The following is a 14,543-nucleotide window of genomic DNA, read 5'->3' as shown; positions in this document are numbered from 1 at the left end:
CCCACACCCCCTGGCACCCATGGGTGCCCCCCCACCGCACCCGGTACTCCTTGATCTCCTCCTGGAGGATCTGGTCGGCGTCGGCGTAGACCTCCACCTTCCGCTGCTTCTCCAGCTTCCGCCGCAGCCGCGACAGCTCCTCCTGCGGGGATGGGGGGGTGCTGACCCACGGTGGCACTGTGGGTCCCCGTAGAGCCCCTATAGGTCCCCACGGACCCCCTATAGGTCCCTGTAGACCCCCTATAGGTCCCCGTGGACCTTCTATAGGTCCCCGCAGACCACCTGTAGGGCCCCACAGAGCCTCTCTGGGAGCCACAATCCCCCTATAGGTCCCTGCAGACCCCCTATAGGGCCCTGTAGACCCCTATAGGGCCCAACAGAGCCTCTATGGGTCCCACAGACCTCCTATGGAGACCCCCAAAGCACCTATAGGTCCCCGTAGACCCCTTATAGGGTGCCACAGAAGCTTCTAGAGCTCCTTTAAGTCCTCGTAGATTCTGTATGGAGCCCCGTAATGCTCCTATAGAGCCCCCCCTGCCACCCCATAGGGCTCCATACCACCCCACAGCAGCTGTACCCCGCCCCCAAACCCTATAGAGCCCATAGGGTGCCATAGGGGTCCTACAGAGTGCCCAGAGCCCCATAACCACCCCACAGGGCCCCTCAGAGCCCCTATAGAGCCCCGTAAGGACCCCCCAGCCCCCCCGTATTTCTGTCCAGGTTCCCTATAGAGCCCATAGAGTGCCTATAGACTTCGCCAAGGTCCCTGAACAGCCCCATAGGGGCCCCCAGGACCCACATAACACCCCACACAGCCCCATAAGGACCCCCTACACATCCCTTACCTGCCCATAGCCCCCCCACATCCCCAACAGACCCTATAGGGTGCTGCAGGCACCCTATAGAGCCCCCCAGACTCCCCGAACAGCCCCATACGGCCCCCCAGAACCGATGTAACACCCCACACGCTCCCATAAGGACCCGCTATACATCCCTTACCCACCCATGCTTCCCCACAGAACCCATAGGGTGCTGCAGGCCCCCTATAGAGCCCCCCAGACTCCCCGAACAGCCCCATAGGACCCCCCAGAACCCACGTAACACCCCACACAGCCCCATAAGGACCCGCTATACATCCCTTCCCCACCCATGCCTCCCCATAGAACCCATAGGGTGCTGCAGGCCCCCTACAGAGCCCCCCAGACTCCCCAAACAGCCCCCCAGAATCCATATAACACCCCCCACAGCCCCCATAGAGCCCCATAAGGACCCCCTACACATCCCTTACCCACCCACAGCCCCCCCAACATCCCCATAGGCTGCTGCAGGCACCCTATAGAGCCCCCCAGACTCCCCGAACAGCCCCATAGGACCCCCCGGAACCCACATGAGACCCCACACAGCCCCATAAGGACCCGCTATACATCCCTTACCCACCCATGCTTCCCCCAGATCCCCATAGAACCCATAGGGTGCTGCAGGCCCCCTATAGAGCCCCCCAGACTCCCCGAACAGCCCCATAGGGCCCCCCAGAACCGATGTAACACCCCACACAGCCCCATAAGGACCCGCTATACATCCCTTACCCGCCCATACTTCCCCCTAGATCCCCATAGAACCCATAGGGTGCTGCAGGACCCCTATAGAGCCCCCCAGACTCCCCGAACAGCCCCATAGGACCCCCAGAACCCACGTAACACCCCACACAGCCCCATAAGGACCCGCTATACATCCCTTACCCACCCATGCTTCCCCATAGAACCCATAGGGTGCTGCAGGCCCCCTATAGAGCCCCCCAGACTCCCCAAACAGCCCCCCAGAATCCATATAACACCCCCCACAGCCCCCATAGAGCCCCATAAGGACCCCCTACACATCCCTTACCCACCCACAGCCCCCACACATCCCCATAGGGTGCTGCAGGCCCCCTATAGAGCCCCCCAGAATCCCCGAACAGCCCCATAGGGCCCCCCGGAACCCACATAACACCCCACACAGCCCCATAAGGACCCGCTATACATCCCTTACCCACCCATGCTTCCCCATAGAACCCATAGGGTGCTGCAGGCCCCCTATAGAGCCCCCCAGACTCCCCAAACAGCCCCCCAGAATCCATATAACACCCCCCACAGCCCCCATAGAGCCCCATAAGGACCCCCTACACATCCCTTACCCACCCACAGCCCCCACACATCCCCATAGGGTGCTGCAGGCACCCTATAGAGCCCCCCAGACTCCCCAAACAGCCCCATAGGGCCCCCCGGAACCCACGTAACACCCCACACAGCCCCATAAGGACCCGCTATACATCCCTTACCCACCCATGCTTCCCCCCAGGTCCCCATAGAACCCATAGGGTGCTGCAGGCCCCCTATAGAGCCCCCCAGACTCCCCGAACAGCCCCATAGGACCCCCAGAACCCACGTAACACCCCACACAGCCCCATAAGGACCCGCTATACATCCCTTACCCGCCCATGCTTCCCCATAGATCCCCATAGGACCCATAGGCTGCTGCAGGCCCCCTATAGAGCCCCCCAGACTCCCCGAACAGCCCCATAGGGCCCCCCAGAACCCACGTAACACCCCACACACTCCTATAAGGACCCACTATACATCCCTTACCCGCCCATACTTCCCCCTAGATCCCCATAGAACCCATAGGGTGCTGCAGGTCCCCTATAGAGCCCCCCAGACTCCCCAAACAGCCCCATAGGACCCCCCAGAACCCACGTAACACCCCACACAGCCCCATAAGGACCCGCTATACATCCCTTCCCCACCCATGCCTCCCCATAGAACCCATAGGGTGCTGCAGGCACCCTATAGAGCCCCCCAGACTCCCCAAACAGCCCCATAGGACCCCCCAGAACCCACGTAACACCCCACACAGCCCCATAAGGACCCGCTATACATCCCTTACCCACCCATGCCTCCCCATAGAACCCATAGGGTGCTGCAGGCCCCCTATAGAACCCCCAGACTCCCCAAACAGCCCCCCAGAATCCACATAAGACCCCCCACAGCCCCCATAGAGCCCCATAAGGACCCCCTACACATCCCTTACCCACCCACAGCCCCCCCAACATCCCCATAGGCTGCTGCAGGCACCCTATAGAGCCCCCCAGACTCCCCGAACAGCCCCATAGGGCCCCCCGGAACCGATGTAACACCTCACACACTCCTATAAAGACCCGCTATACATCCCTTACCCGCCCATACTTCCCCCTAGATCCCCATAGAACCCATAGGGTGCTGTAGGTACCCTATAGAGCCCCCCAGACTCTCCGAACAGCCCCATAGGACCCCCAGAACCCACGTAACACCCCACACAGCCCCATAAGGACCCGCTATACATCTCTTACCCACCCATGCTTCCCCACAGAACCCATAGGGTGCTGCAGGCCCCCTATAGAGCCCCCCAGACTCCCCGAACAGCCCCATAGGGCCCCCCGAAACCCACATAACACCCCACACAGCCCCATAAAGACCCGCTATACATCCCTTACCCGCCCATACTTCCCCCTAGATTCCCCATAGAACCCATAGGGTGCTGCAGGCACCCTATAGAGCCCCCCAGACTCCCCGAACAGCCCCATAGGGCCCCCCGGAACACACGTAACACCCCACACAGCCCCATAAGGACCCGCTATACATCCCTTCCCCACCCATGCCTCCCCACAGAACCCATAGGGTGCTGCAGGCCCCCTATAGAGCCCCCCAGACTCCCCAAACAGCCCCCCAGAATCCACATAACACCCCCCACAGCCCCCATAGAGCCCCATAAGGACCCCCTACACATCCCTTACCCACCCACAGCCCCCCCAACATCCCCATAGGCTGCTGCAGGCCCCCTATAGAGCCCCCCAGACTCCCCGAACAGCCCCATAGGGCCCCCCAGAACCCACGTAACACCCCACACAGCCCCATAAGGACCCGCTATACATCTCTTACCCACCCATGCTTCCCCACAGAACCCATAGGGTGCTGCAGGCCCCCTATAGAGCCCCCCAGACTCCCCGAACAGCCCCACAGGGCCCCCCAGAACCCACATAACACCCCACACAGCCCCATAAGGACCCGCTATACATCCCTTACCCGCCCATACTTCCCCCTAGATCCCCATAGAACCCATAGGGTGCTGCAGGTCCCCTATAGAGCCCCCCAGACTCCCCAAACAGCCCCATAGGACCCCCCAGAACCCACGTAACACCCCACACAGCCCCATAAGGACCCGCTATACATCCCTTACCCACCCATGCTTCCCCATAGAACCCATAGGGTGCTGCAGGCCCCCTATAGAGCCCCCCAGACTCCCCGAACAGCCCCATAGGGCCCCCCAGAACCCACGTAACACCCCACACAGCCCCATAAGGACCCGCTATACATCCCTTCCCCACCCATGCCTCCCCATAGAACCCATAGGGTGCTGCAGGCACCCTATAGAGCCCCCCAGACTCCCCAAACAGCCCCATAGGACCCCCCAGAACCCACGTAACACCCCACACACTCCCATAAGGACCCGCTATACATCCCTTACCCACCCATGCCTCCCCATAGAACCCATAGGGTGCTGCAGGCCCCCTATAGAGCCCCCCAGACTCCCCAAACAGCCCCCCAGAATCCACATAAGACCCCCCACAGCCCCCATAGAGCCCCATAAGGACCCCCTACACATCTCTTACCCACCCACAACCCCCCAACATCCCCATAGGCTGCTGCAGGCACCCTATAGAGCCCCCCAGACTCCCCAAACAGCCCCATAGGGCCCCCCAGAACCCACGTAACACCCCACACAGCCCCATAAGGACCCGCTATACATCCCTTACCCACCCATGCTTCCCCCCAGGTCCCCATAGAACCCATAGGGTGCTGCAGGCCCCCTATAGAGCCCCCCAGACTCCCCGAACAGCCCCATAGGGCCCCCCAGAACCCACATAACACCCCACACAGCCCCATAAGGACCCGCTATACATCCCTTCCCCACCCATGCCTCCCCATAGAACCCATAGGGTGCTGCAGGCCCCCTATAGAGCCCCCCAGACTCCCCAAACAGCCCCCCAGAATCCACATAACACCCCCCACAGCCCCCATAGAGCCCCATAAGGACCACCTACACATCCCTTACCCACCCACAGCCCCCACACATCCCCATAGGGTGCTGCAGGCACCCTATAGAGCCCCCCAGACTCCCCGAACAGCCCCATAGGGCCCCCCGGAACCGATGTAACACCTCACACACTCCTATAAAGACCCGCTATACATCCCTTACCCGCCCATACTTCCCCCTAGATCCCCATAGAACCCATAGGGTGCTGTAGGTACCCTATAGAGCCCCCCAGACTCCCCAAACAGCCCCATAGGACCCCCCAGAACCCATGTAACACCCCACACACTCCTATAAGGACCCGCTATACATCCCTTCCCCACCCATGCCTCCCCATAGAACCCATAGGGTGCTGCAGGCCCCCTATAGAGCCCCCCAGACTCCCCGAACAGCCCCATAGGGCCCCCCGGAACCCATGTAAGACCCCACACACTCCTATAAGGACCCGCTATACATCCCTTACCCGCCCATACTTCCCCCTAGATCCCCATAGAACCCATAGGGTGCTGCAGGCCCCCTATAGAGCCCCCCAGACTCCCCAAACAGCCCCCCAGAATCCACATAACACCCCCCACAGCCCCCATAGAGCCCCATAAGGACCCCCTACACATCTCTTACCCACCCACAGCCCCCCCAACATCCCCATAGGCTGCTGCAGGCACCCTATAGAGCCCCCCAGACTCCCCGAACAGCCCCATAGGGCCCCCCAGAACCCACGTAACACCCCACACACTCCCATAAGGACCCGCTATACATCCCTTACCCGCCCATACTTCCCCCTAGATCCCCATAGAACCCATAGGCTGCTGTAGGTACCCTATAGAGCTCCCCAGACTCCCCGAACAGCCCCATAGGGCCCCCCAGAACCGATGTAAGACCCCACACACTCCTATAAGGACCCACTATACATCCCTTACCTGCCCATACTTCCCCCTAGATCCCCATAGAACCCATAGGGTGCTGCAGGCCCCCTATAGAGCCCCCCAGACTCCCCGAACAGCCCCATAGGGCCCCCCAGAACCCACGTAACACCCCACACAGCCCCATAAGGACCCGCTATACATCCCTTACCCACCCATGCTTCCCCACAGATCCCCACAGAACCCATAGGGTGCTGTAGGCACCCTATAGAGCCCCCCAGACTCCCCGAACAGCCCCATAGGGCCCCCCAGAACCGACGTAACACCCCACACAGCCCCATAAGGACCCGCTATACATCCCTTCCCCACCCATGCCTCCCCATAGAACCCATAGGGTGCTGCAGGCCCCCTACAGAGCCCCCCAGACTCCCCACACAGCCCCCCGCAACCCCCATAAGACCCCCCCCCCCCCTCCCCGAGCCCCCTAAGGACCCCTCCCACCCCCCCGCCACGCTCCTTGCCCTATGGATGCCATAGGGGTCCCCACCTGGGCTCTCTTGAGGCTGAGGGACTCCTTGTCCTTGGCGGCCCGGTTCTCGGCGGCGCAGGCCTGCAGCTCCCGCAGCCGGGCCTGGACGTGCTCCCCTTGCGCCCGCAAATCCTCCGCCAGCTGCGCCGCCTCCACCGCCTGGGTGCCCAACCCCCCCCCCCCCGCCCCCGACGTGGGTGCTGGGTGCCCGCCGCCGGGCCCCCAACCCAGACGTGGCGGGTCCCACCACCCCAAACCCCATCGCCCAGATGCTGAGGGACGCTGGGAGGGGTTCTCCAGCCTCCACGGACACCTGGGTGGCCACCCGGACTCTTGGGTGCCCACCCAGACTCTTGGGTGCCCACCCGGACTCTTGGGTACCCACCTGGACTCTTGGGTGGCCACCCGGATGCCTGGGTGCCCACCCGGACTCTTGGGTGCCCACCCAGGACTCTTGGGTGGCCACCTGGACTCTTAGCTGCCCACCCGGATGCATGGCTGCCCACCTGGACTCTTGGGTGCCCACCCAGATGCCTGGCTGCCCACCAGGACTCTTGGGTGCCCACCTGGACTCTTGGGTGCCCACCCGGATGCCTGGGTGCCCACCCAGACTCTTGGGTGCCCACCAGGACTCTTGGGTGCCCACCTGGACTCTTAGCTGACCACCCGGATGTATGGTTGCCCACCTGGACTCTTGGGTGGCCACCCAGATGCCTGGGTACCCACCAGGACTCTTGGGTGCCTACCTGGATGCCTGGCTGCCCACCAGGACTCTTGGGTGGCCACCTGGACTCTTGGGTGCCCACCTGGATGCCTGGCTGCCCACCAGGACTCTTGGGTGGCCACCTGGACTCTTGGGTGCCCACCTGGACTCTTGGGTGCCCACCTGGATGCCTGGCTGCCCACCAGGACTCTTGGGTGCCCACCTGGACTCTTGGGTGCCCACTCGGACTCTTGGGTGCCCACCTGGACTCTTAGCTGACCACCCGGATGCATGGCTGCCCACCTGGACTCTTGGGTGCCCACCCGGATGCCTGGGTGCCCACCCAGACTCTTGGGTGCCCACCAGGACTCTTGGGTGCCCACCCGGACTCTTGGGTGCCCACCTGGATGCCTGGCTGCCCACCAGGACTCTTGGGTGCCCACCTGGACTCTTGGGTGCCCACCCAGGACTCTTGGGTGCCCACCTGGACTCTTAGCTGCCCACCTGGATGCATGGCTGCCCACCTGGACTCTTGGGTGCCCACCCACATGCCTGGGTGCCCACCTGGACTCTTGGGTGCCCACCAGGACTCTTGGGGGCCCACCAGGACTCTTGGGTGCCCACCCGGATGCCTGGGTGCCCACCCGGATGCCTGGGTGCCCACCCAGGACTCTTGGGTGCCCACCTGGACTCTTAGCTGCCCACCCGGATGCCTGGCTGCCCACCTGGACTCTTGGGTGCCCACCCAGATGCCTGGCTGCCCACCAGGACTCTTGGGTGCCCACCTGGACTCTTGGGTGCCCACCCGGATGCCTGGGTGCCCACCCAGATGCCTGGGTGCCCACCAGGACTCTTGGGTGCCCACCTGGATGCCTGGCTGCCCACCAGGACTCTTGGGTGGCCACCTGGACTCTTGGGTGCCCACTCGGACTCTTGGGTGCCCACCCAGACTCTTGGGTGCCCACCCGGATGCCTGGCTGCCCACCAGGACTCTTGGGTGCCCACCCGGACTCTTGGGTGCCCACCAGGACTCTTGGGTGCCCACCCAGACTCTTAGCTGCCCACCCGGATGTATGGTTGCCCACCTGGACTCTTGGGTGCCCACCCAGATGCCTGGGTACCCACCAGGACTCTTGGGTGCCCACCAGGACTCTTGGGTGCCCACCTGGACTCTTGGGTGCCCACCTGGATGCCTGGCTGCCCACCAGGACTCTTGGGTGCCCACCCAGATGCCTGGGTACCCACCAGGACTCTTGGGTGCCCACCTGGACTCTTGGGTGCCCACCTGGATGCCTGGCTGCCCACCAGGACTCTTGGGTGGCCACCTGGACTCTTGGGTGCCCACTCGGACTCTTGGGTGCCCACCCAGACTCTTGGGTGCCCACCTGGACTCTTAGCTGCCCACCCGGATGCATGGCTGCCCACCTGGACTCTTGGGTGCCCACCTGGATGCCTGGGTACCCACCAGGACTCTTGGGTGGCCTCCACGGACACCTGGGTGGCCACCCGGACTCTTGGGTGCCCACCCGGACTCTTGGGTGCCCACCCGGATGCCTAGGTGCCCACTCGGACTCTTGGGTGCCCACCCAGACTCTTGGGTGCCCACCTGGACTCTTAGCTGCCCACCCGGATGCATGGCTGCCCACCTGGACTCTTGGGTGCCCACCCAGATGCCTGGGTGCCCACCCGGACTCTTGGGTGCCCACCCGGATGCCTGGGTGCCCACCCAGACTCTTGGGTGCCCACCAGGACTCTTGGGTGCCCACCCAGACTCTTGGGTGCCCACCTGGACTCTTAGCTGCCCACCCGGATGCATGGTTGCCCACCTGGACTCTTGGGTGCCCACCCAGATGCCTGGGTACCCACCAGGACTCTTGGGTGCCCACCCGGATGCCTAGGTGCCCACCCAGACTCTTGGGTGCCCACCCAGACTCTTGGGTGCCCACCCGGATGCATGGCTGCCCACCTGGACTCTTGGGTGCCCACCCGGATGCCTGGGTGCCCACCCAGACTCTTGGGTGCCCACCTGGACTCTTGGGTGCCCACCTGGATGCCTGGCTACCCACCTGGCCTCTTGGGTGCCCACCTGGACTCTTGGCTGCCCACCAGGACTCTTGGGTGCCCACCCAGACTGTTGGGTGCCCACCCGGACTCTTGGGTGCCCACCTGGACTATTGGGTGCCCACCCGGATGCCTGGGTGCCCACCCAGACTCTTGGGTGCCCACCAGGACTCTTGGGTGCCCACCCAGACTCTTGGGTGCCCACCTGGACTCTTAGCTGCCCACCCGGATGCATGGTTGCCCACCTGGACTCTTGGGTGCCCACCCAGATGCCTGGGTACCCACCAGGACTCTTGGGTGCCCACCAGGACTCTTGGGGGCCCACCTAGATGCCTGGCTGCCCACCAGGACTCTTGGGTGGCCACCTGGACTCTTGGGTGCCCACCTGGACTCTTGGGTGCCCACCTGGATGCCTGGCTGCCCACCAGGACTCTTGGGTGGCCACCTGGACTCTTGGGTGCCCACCTGGCCTCTTGGGTGCCCATCTGGACTCTTGGCTGCCCACCAGGACTCTTGGGTACCCACCCAGACTGTTGGGTGCCCACCTGGACTCTTGGGTGCCCACCTGGATGCCTGGCTGCCCACCAGGACTCTTGGGTGGCCACCTGGACTCTTGGGTGCCCACCTGGACTCTTGGGTACCCACCCAGACTGTTGGGTGCCCACCCGGACTCTTGGGTGCCCACCAGGACTCTTGGGTGCCCACCCGGACTCTTGGGTGCCCACCTGGACTCTTGGGTGCCCACCTGGATGCCTGGCTGCCCACCTGGATTCTTAGCTGCCCACCCGGATGCCTGGGTGCCCACCTGGACTCTTGGGTGCCCACCCAGACTGTTGGGTGCCCACCTGGACTCTTGGGTGCCCACCTGGATGCCTGGCTGCCCACCAGGACTCTTGGGTGGCCACCTGGACTCTTGGGTGCCCACCCAGACTGTTGGGTGCCCACCCGGACCCTTGGGAGCCCCCCAGGACCCTTGGGTGCCCACCCTTTGTCCCACCTTCCTCTTGTTGAGCTCCAGGGCTTGGGTGCGCAGGGCCAACTCCTTCTCCACCGCTGCCAAGCTGCTCTGCAATCCCCGCTCCTTCTCCTCCAGCTTCTGCACCACCAGCAACTGGGCGTCCACCTGGAGACAACCCCCACCGGACACCTGGGTCCCCTGTCCGGGTGCCGGGGTCCCCCCGGTTCCTCCTGGCCACCCCCGGCTCCTTCTCCTCCAGGTTCTGCACCATCAGTAGTTGGGTGGCCACCTACGGACCTCGCCCAGATGGCTGGGTCCCACCTGGACCTTGACGGTGAGGACCTGCTCCACCATCTCATCCTTCTTCTGGACACCTGGGTTCTTCCAACCCCGCAACCAACTGGGTTCCTCTGGACTCCCAGGTCCTCCCTTGGAGACCTGGGTCCCACCTGGGCCTTGATGGTGAGAACCTGCTCCACCATCTCATCCTTCTCCTGACCAAGTGGTTCCTCCAGGGTTCCTCCAGCCCCCCCCCAACCACCTGGATCCCCCCGGACATCTGGGTCCTCCCTGGAGACCTGGCTCTCACCTGGACCTTGGACCTTGACGGTGAGGACTTGCTCCACCACCTCATCCTTCTTCTGGACATCTGAGTTCCTCCAGCCCCCCAACCATGTGGGTTCCCCTGGATCCCCTGGACACTTGGGTCCCCCTGGACCCCCAGGTCCTCCCTTGGAGACCGGGGTCCCACCTGGACCTTGGACCTTGATGGCGAGAACCTGCTCCACCACCTCATCCTTCTCCTGACCACCTGGGTTCTTCCAGCCCCCCAACCATCTGGATCCCCATGGACCCTCCCAGCCATCTGGGTCCTCCCCGGACGCCTGGGTCCCACCTGGGCCTTGAGGGAGAGGACCTTCTTGGCCAACTCATCCTTCTCCTGACCACCCGGGTTCCTCCAGCCCCCCAACTATCTGGGTTCCCCTGGACCCCCTGGACATCTGGGTCCTCCCTGGAGACCTGGCTCTCACCTGGGCCTTAGACCTTGATGGTGAAAACCTGCTCCACCACCTCATCCTTCTCCTGACCACCTGGGTTCCTCCAGCCCCCCAACCAGCTGGATCCCCATGGACCCTCCCGGCCATCTGGGTCCTCCCTGGAGACCTGGGTCCCACCTGGGCCTTGAGGGAGAGGACCTTCTCGGCCAACTCATCCTTCTCCTGACCACCCGGGTTCCTCCAGCCCCCAACCATCTAGGTTCTCCTGGACCCCCTGGACATCTGGGTCCTCCCTGGAGACCTGGCTCTCACCTGGACCTTAGACCTTGATGGTGAGAACCTGCTCCACCACCTCATCTTTCTCCTGACCACCTGGGTTCCTCCAGCCCCCAACCATCTGGGTCCCCCTGGACCCCCTGGACATCTGGATTCTCCCTGGAGACCTGGGTCCCACCTGGGCCTTCGACCTTGACAGTGAGAACCTGCTCCACCACCTCATCCTTCTTCAGGACATCTGGATTCTTCCAGCCAAGCAACCAACTGGGTTCCCCTGGACCCCCCTGGACATCTGGGTCCTCTCTGGAGACCTGGGTCCCACCTGGGCCTTGATGGCGAGGACCTGCTCCACCACCTCATCCTTCTCCTGACCACCTGGGTTCCTCCAGCCCCCCAACCAGCTGGATCCCCATGGACCCTCCTGGCCATCTGGGTCCTCCCTGGAGACCTGGGTCCCACCTGGGCCTTGAGGGCGAGGACCTGCTCGGCCAACTCGTCCTTCTCCTGACCACCCGGGTTCCTCCAGCCCCCCAACCATTTGGGTTCCCCTGGATGCTTGGGTTCCCCTGGACATCTGGGTCCTCCCTGGAGACTTGGCTCTCACCTGGACCTTAGACCTTGATGATGAGAACCTGCTCCACCACCTCATCCTTCTCCTGACCACCTGGGTTCCTCCAGCCCCCCAACCATCTGGGTTCCCCTGGACCCCCTGGACATCTGGGTCATCTGTAGAGACCTGGCTCTCACCTGGACCTTAAACCTTGATGGTGAGAACTTGCTCCACCACCTCATCCTTCTCCTGACCACCTGGGTTCCTCCAGCCCCCCAACCAGCTGGATCCCCATGGACCCTCCCGGCCATCTGGGTCTTCCCTGGAGACCTGGGTCCCACCTGGGCCTTGAGGGTGAGAACCTGCTCCACCACCTCATCCTTCTCCTGACCACCTGGGTTCCTCCAGCCCCCCAACCAGCTGGATCCCCATGGACCCTCCCGGCCATCTGGGTCCTCCCTGGAGACCTGGGCCCCACCTGGACCTTGATGGCGAGGACCTGCTCCACCACCTCATCCTTCTCCTGACCACCTGGGTTCCTCCAGCCCCCCAACCAGCTGGATCCCCATGGACCCTCCCGGCCATCTGGGTCCTCCCTGGAGACCTGGGCCCCACCTGGACCTTGATGGCGAGGACCTGCTCCACCACCTCATCCTTCTCCTGACCACCTGGGTTCCTCCAGCCCCCCAACCAGCTGGATCCCCATGGACCCTCCCGGCCATCTGGGTCCTCCCTGGAGACCTGGGCCCCACCTGGACCTTGATGGTGAGAACCTGCTCCACCACCTCATCCTTCTCCTGACCACCTGGGTTCCTCCAGCCCCCCAACCAGCTGGATCCCCATGGACCCTCCCGGCCATCTGGGTCTTCCCTGGAGACCTGGGTCCCACCTGGGCCTTGAGGGCGAGGACCTGCTCGGCCAACTCGTCCTTCTCCTCCCGCAGCAGCTTGTGGATCTGGTTGGCCTTGATCCTCTCGGACATCAGCTTGAAGTTGGCGTCGTCCTTCTCCCGCAGCTGCTGCAGCAGCCGCAGGTTCTGCTCCTGCATGTCCTCGAAGGCCTGGCCCGTCACGTCCATCTCCGACAGCAGCGCCTCCTCCTCCTGCCCCGCCCCCCCCGGGGCAACATGGCCGCCGTGAGGTCACGCGCCATCCCCCCCCCCCGACGTCGTCACCCGCCGCCGACCCACCGCCCTTCCAACGCCTTCCTCCGCGCCGCCCTTCCCCGCCCGGCGCGGCCCGCGGTACGACTGTGACGTCGCAAACCCAGCCCGTGATGTCACCGAGCGCGCTCCTGAAGTCATACGGCGCGCCGGTGACGTCACGAGCCCCGCCCCCGCCACCCCCATGACAGATGCTTCCCACTGGCCGCCTACGCGTCGTAGAGCCGAAACGCCCTCGGCGCGTCATGACCTACGTCTGCGATGTCGTAGGACGTGCCTATGATGTCATACAGCCTGCCCGTGATGTCACAGGCGCGGCCTGGCAACCCTAAACGCCGACCCCGCCCCCGTCACAGGCGTTTCCCCTCCCCCAAATAACAAAAACATACTTATGACATCATAAGGTATATCTACGATGTCACAAGACATGCCTATGACATCACACTGCCTACCTACGTTGTCATAAGTGCTGCCCCACCCCCGTTCCCCAAGCCCCTCCTCTGCCATCGTCTCCTCCCTTAGAAGCCACGCCCACCACCCCCAAGTCCTGCTCTCATAGGCTCGCCCTGGGAAAACCACGCCCCCAATGCCTCAGGCCGCACCCCCTTCCCTAAGGCCACACCCACTGCTCCTGGGACCACACCCCCTCCTGTAACACCACACCCCTCCCAAAGCCACGCCCCTTCCCTGTAACCTCCCTCCCCAAAGGTCCCGCCCAACCCACAGGCCCCACCCCCCCTTAAAGCCACGCCCCTCCACTCTAACCTCTTCAAGGTCTTGCCTCCCCTCAAGGCCCCGCCCCTCCCTTAAGACCCCGCCCCAACCCACAGGCCCCGCCCCTTAAGCCACGCCCCCACTCTAACTCCCCTAAGACCTCGCCTCCCCTCAAGGCCCCGCCCCTCCCCTAAGACCCCGCCCCATAACCACCCCATCCAGCCCCACCCCAACCCACAGGCCCCGCCCCCTTAAAGCCACACCCCTCCCACAATATCCTTCCTCCCCTAAGCCCTTGCCTCCCCCTAGCCCCTCCCCTCCGGCCACGCCCCCATAGCCACACCCCCTCCCCTCAAGCCACGCCCCTCCCACAGCAACCTCCCCTCCCAGGCCCCTCCCCTCCGACCACGCCCCCACAGCCACACCCCCTCCCCTCAAGCCACGCCCCTCCCACAATACCCGTGGCACCGCCCCTCCCCTCCGACCACGCCCCCCACAGCCACACCCCCTCCCCTCAAGCCACGCCCCTCCCACAATACCCGTGGCACCGCCCCTCCCCTCCGACCACGCCCCCCACAGCCACACCCCCTCCCCTCAAGCCACGCCCCTCCCACAATACCCGTGGC

The 14,543-nt window shown here is 63.8% G+C and overlaps 1 protein-coding gene and 1 long non-coding RNA gene across 2 annotated transcripts in view; both read right to left on the bottom strand.

The window, feature by feature from the left end:
• LOC142403194 (E3 ubiquitin-protein ligase BRE1B-like) overlaps positions 1–14,543 on the bottom strand; it is a 46,041-nt gene that overhangs the window by 2,460 nt on the left and 29,038 nt on the right. The window contains 4 exon segments of the mRNA XM_075489387.1: positions 41–142; positions 6,514–6,654; positions 10,257–10,382; positions 12,931–13,143. Coding sequence (XP_075345502.1) covers positions 41–142; positions 6,514–6,654; positions 10,257–10,382; positions 12,931–13,143 — 582 coding nt within the window.
• LOC142403195 (uncharacterized) lies at positions 10,780–12,488 on the bottom strand. Its single transcript, XR_012773623.1, has 5 exons — positions 12,085–12,488; positions 11,847–11,939; positions 11,487–11,567; positions 11,208–11,351; positions 10,780–11,071 (listed from the first exon to the last, which is right to left on the bottom strand). It is a non-coding gene; the product is annotated as an uncharacterized LOC142403195 (long non-coding RNA).

Source organism: Mycteria americana, unplaced genomic scaffold (assembly GCF_035582795.1).
Source record: "Mycteria americana isolate JAX WOST 10 ecotype Jacksonville Zoo and Gardens unplaced genomic scaffold, USCA_MyAme_1.0 Scaffold_133, whole genome shotgun sequence".
Taxonomy (NCBI): Eukaryota; Metazoa; Chordata; class Aves; order Ciconiiformes; family Ciconiidae; genus Mycteria; species Mycteria americana.
Note: the sequence above shows the minus strand (reverse complement) of the source record. Positions and strands in the feature narration are given on the sequence as shown.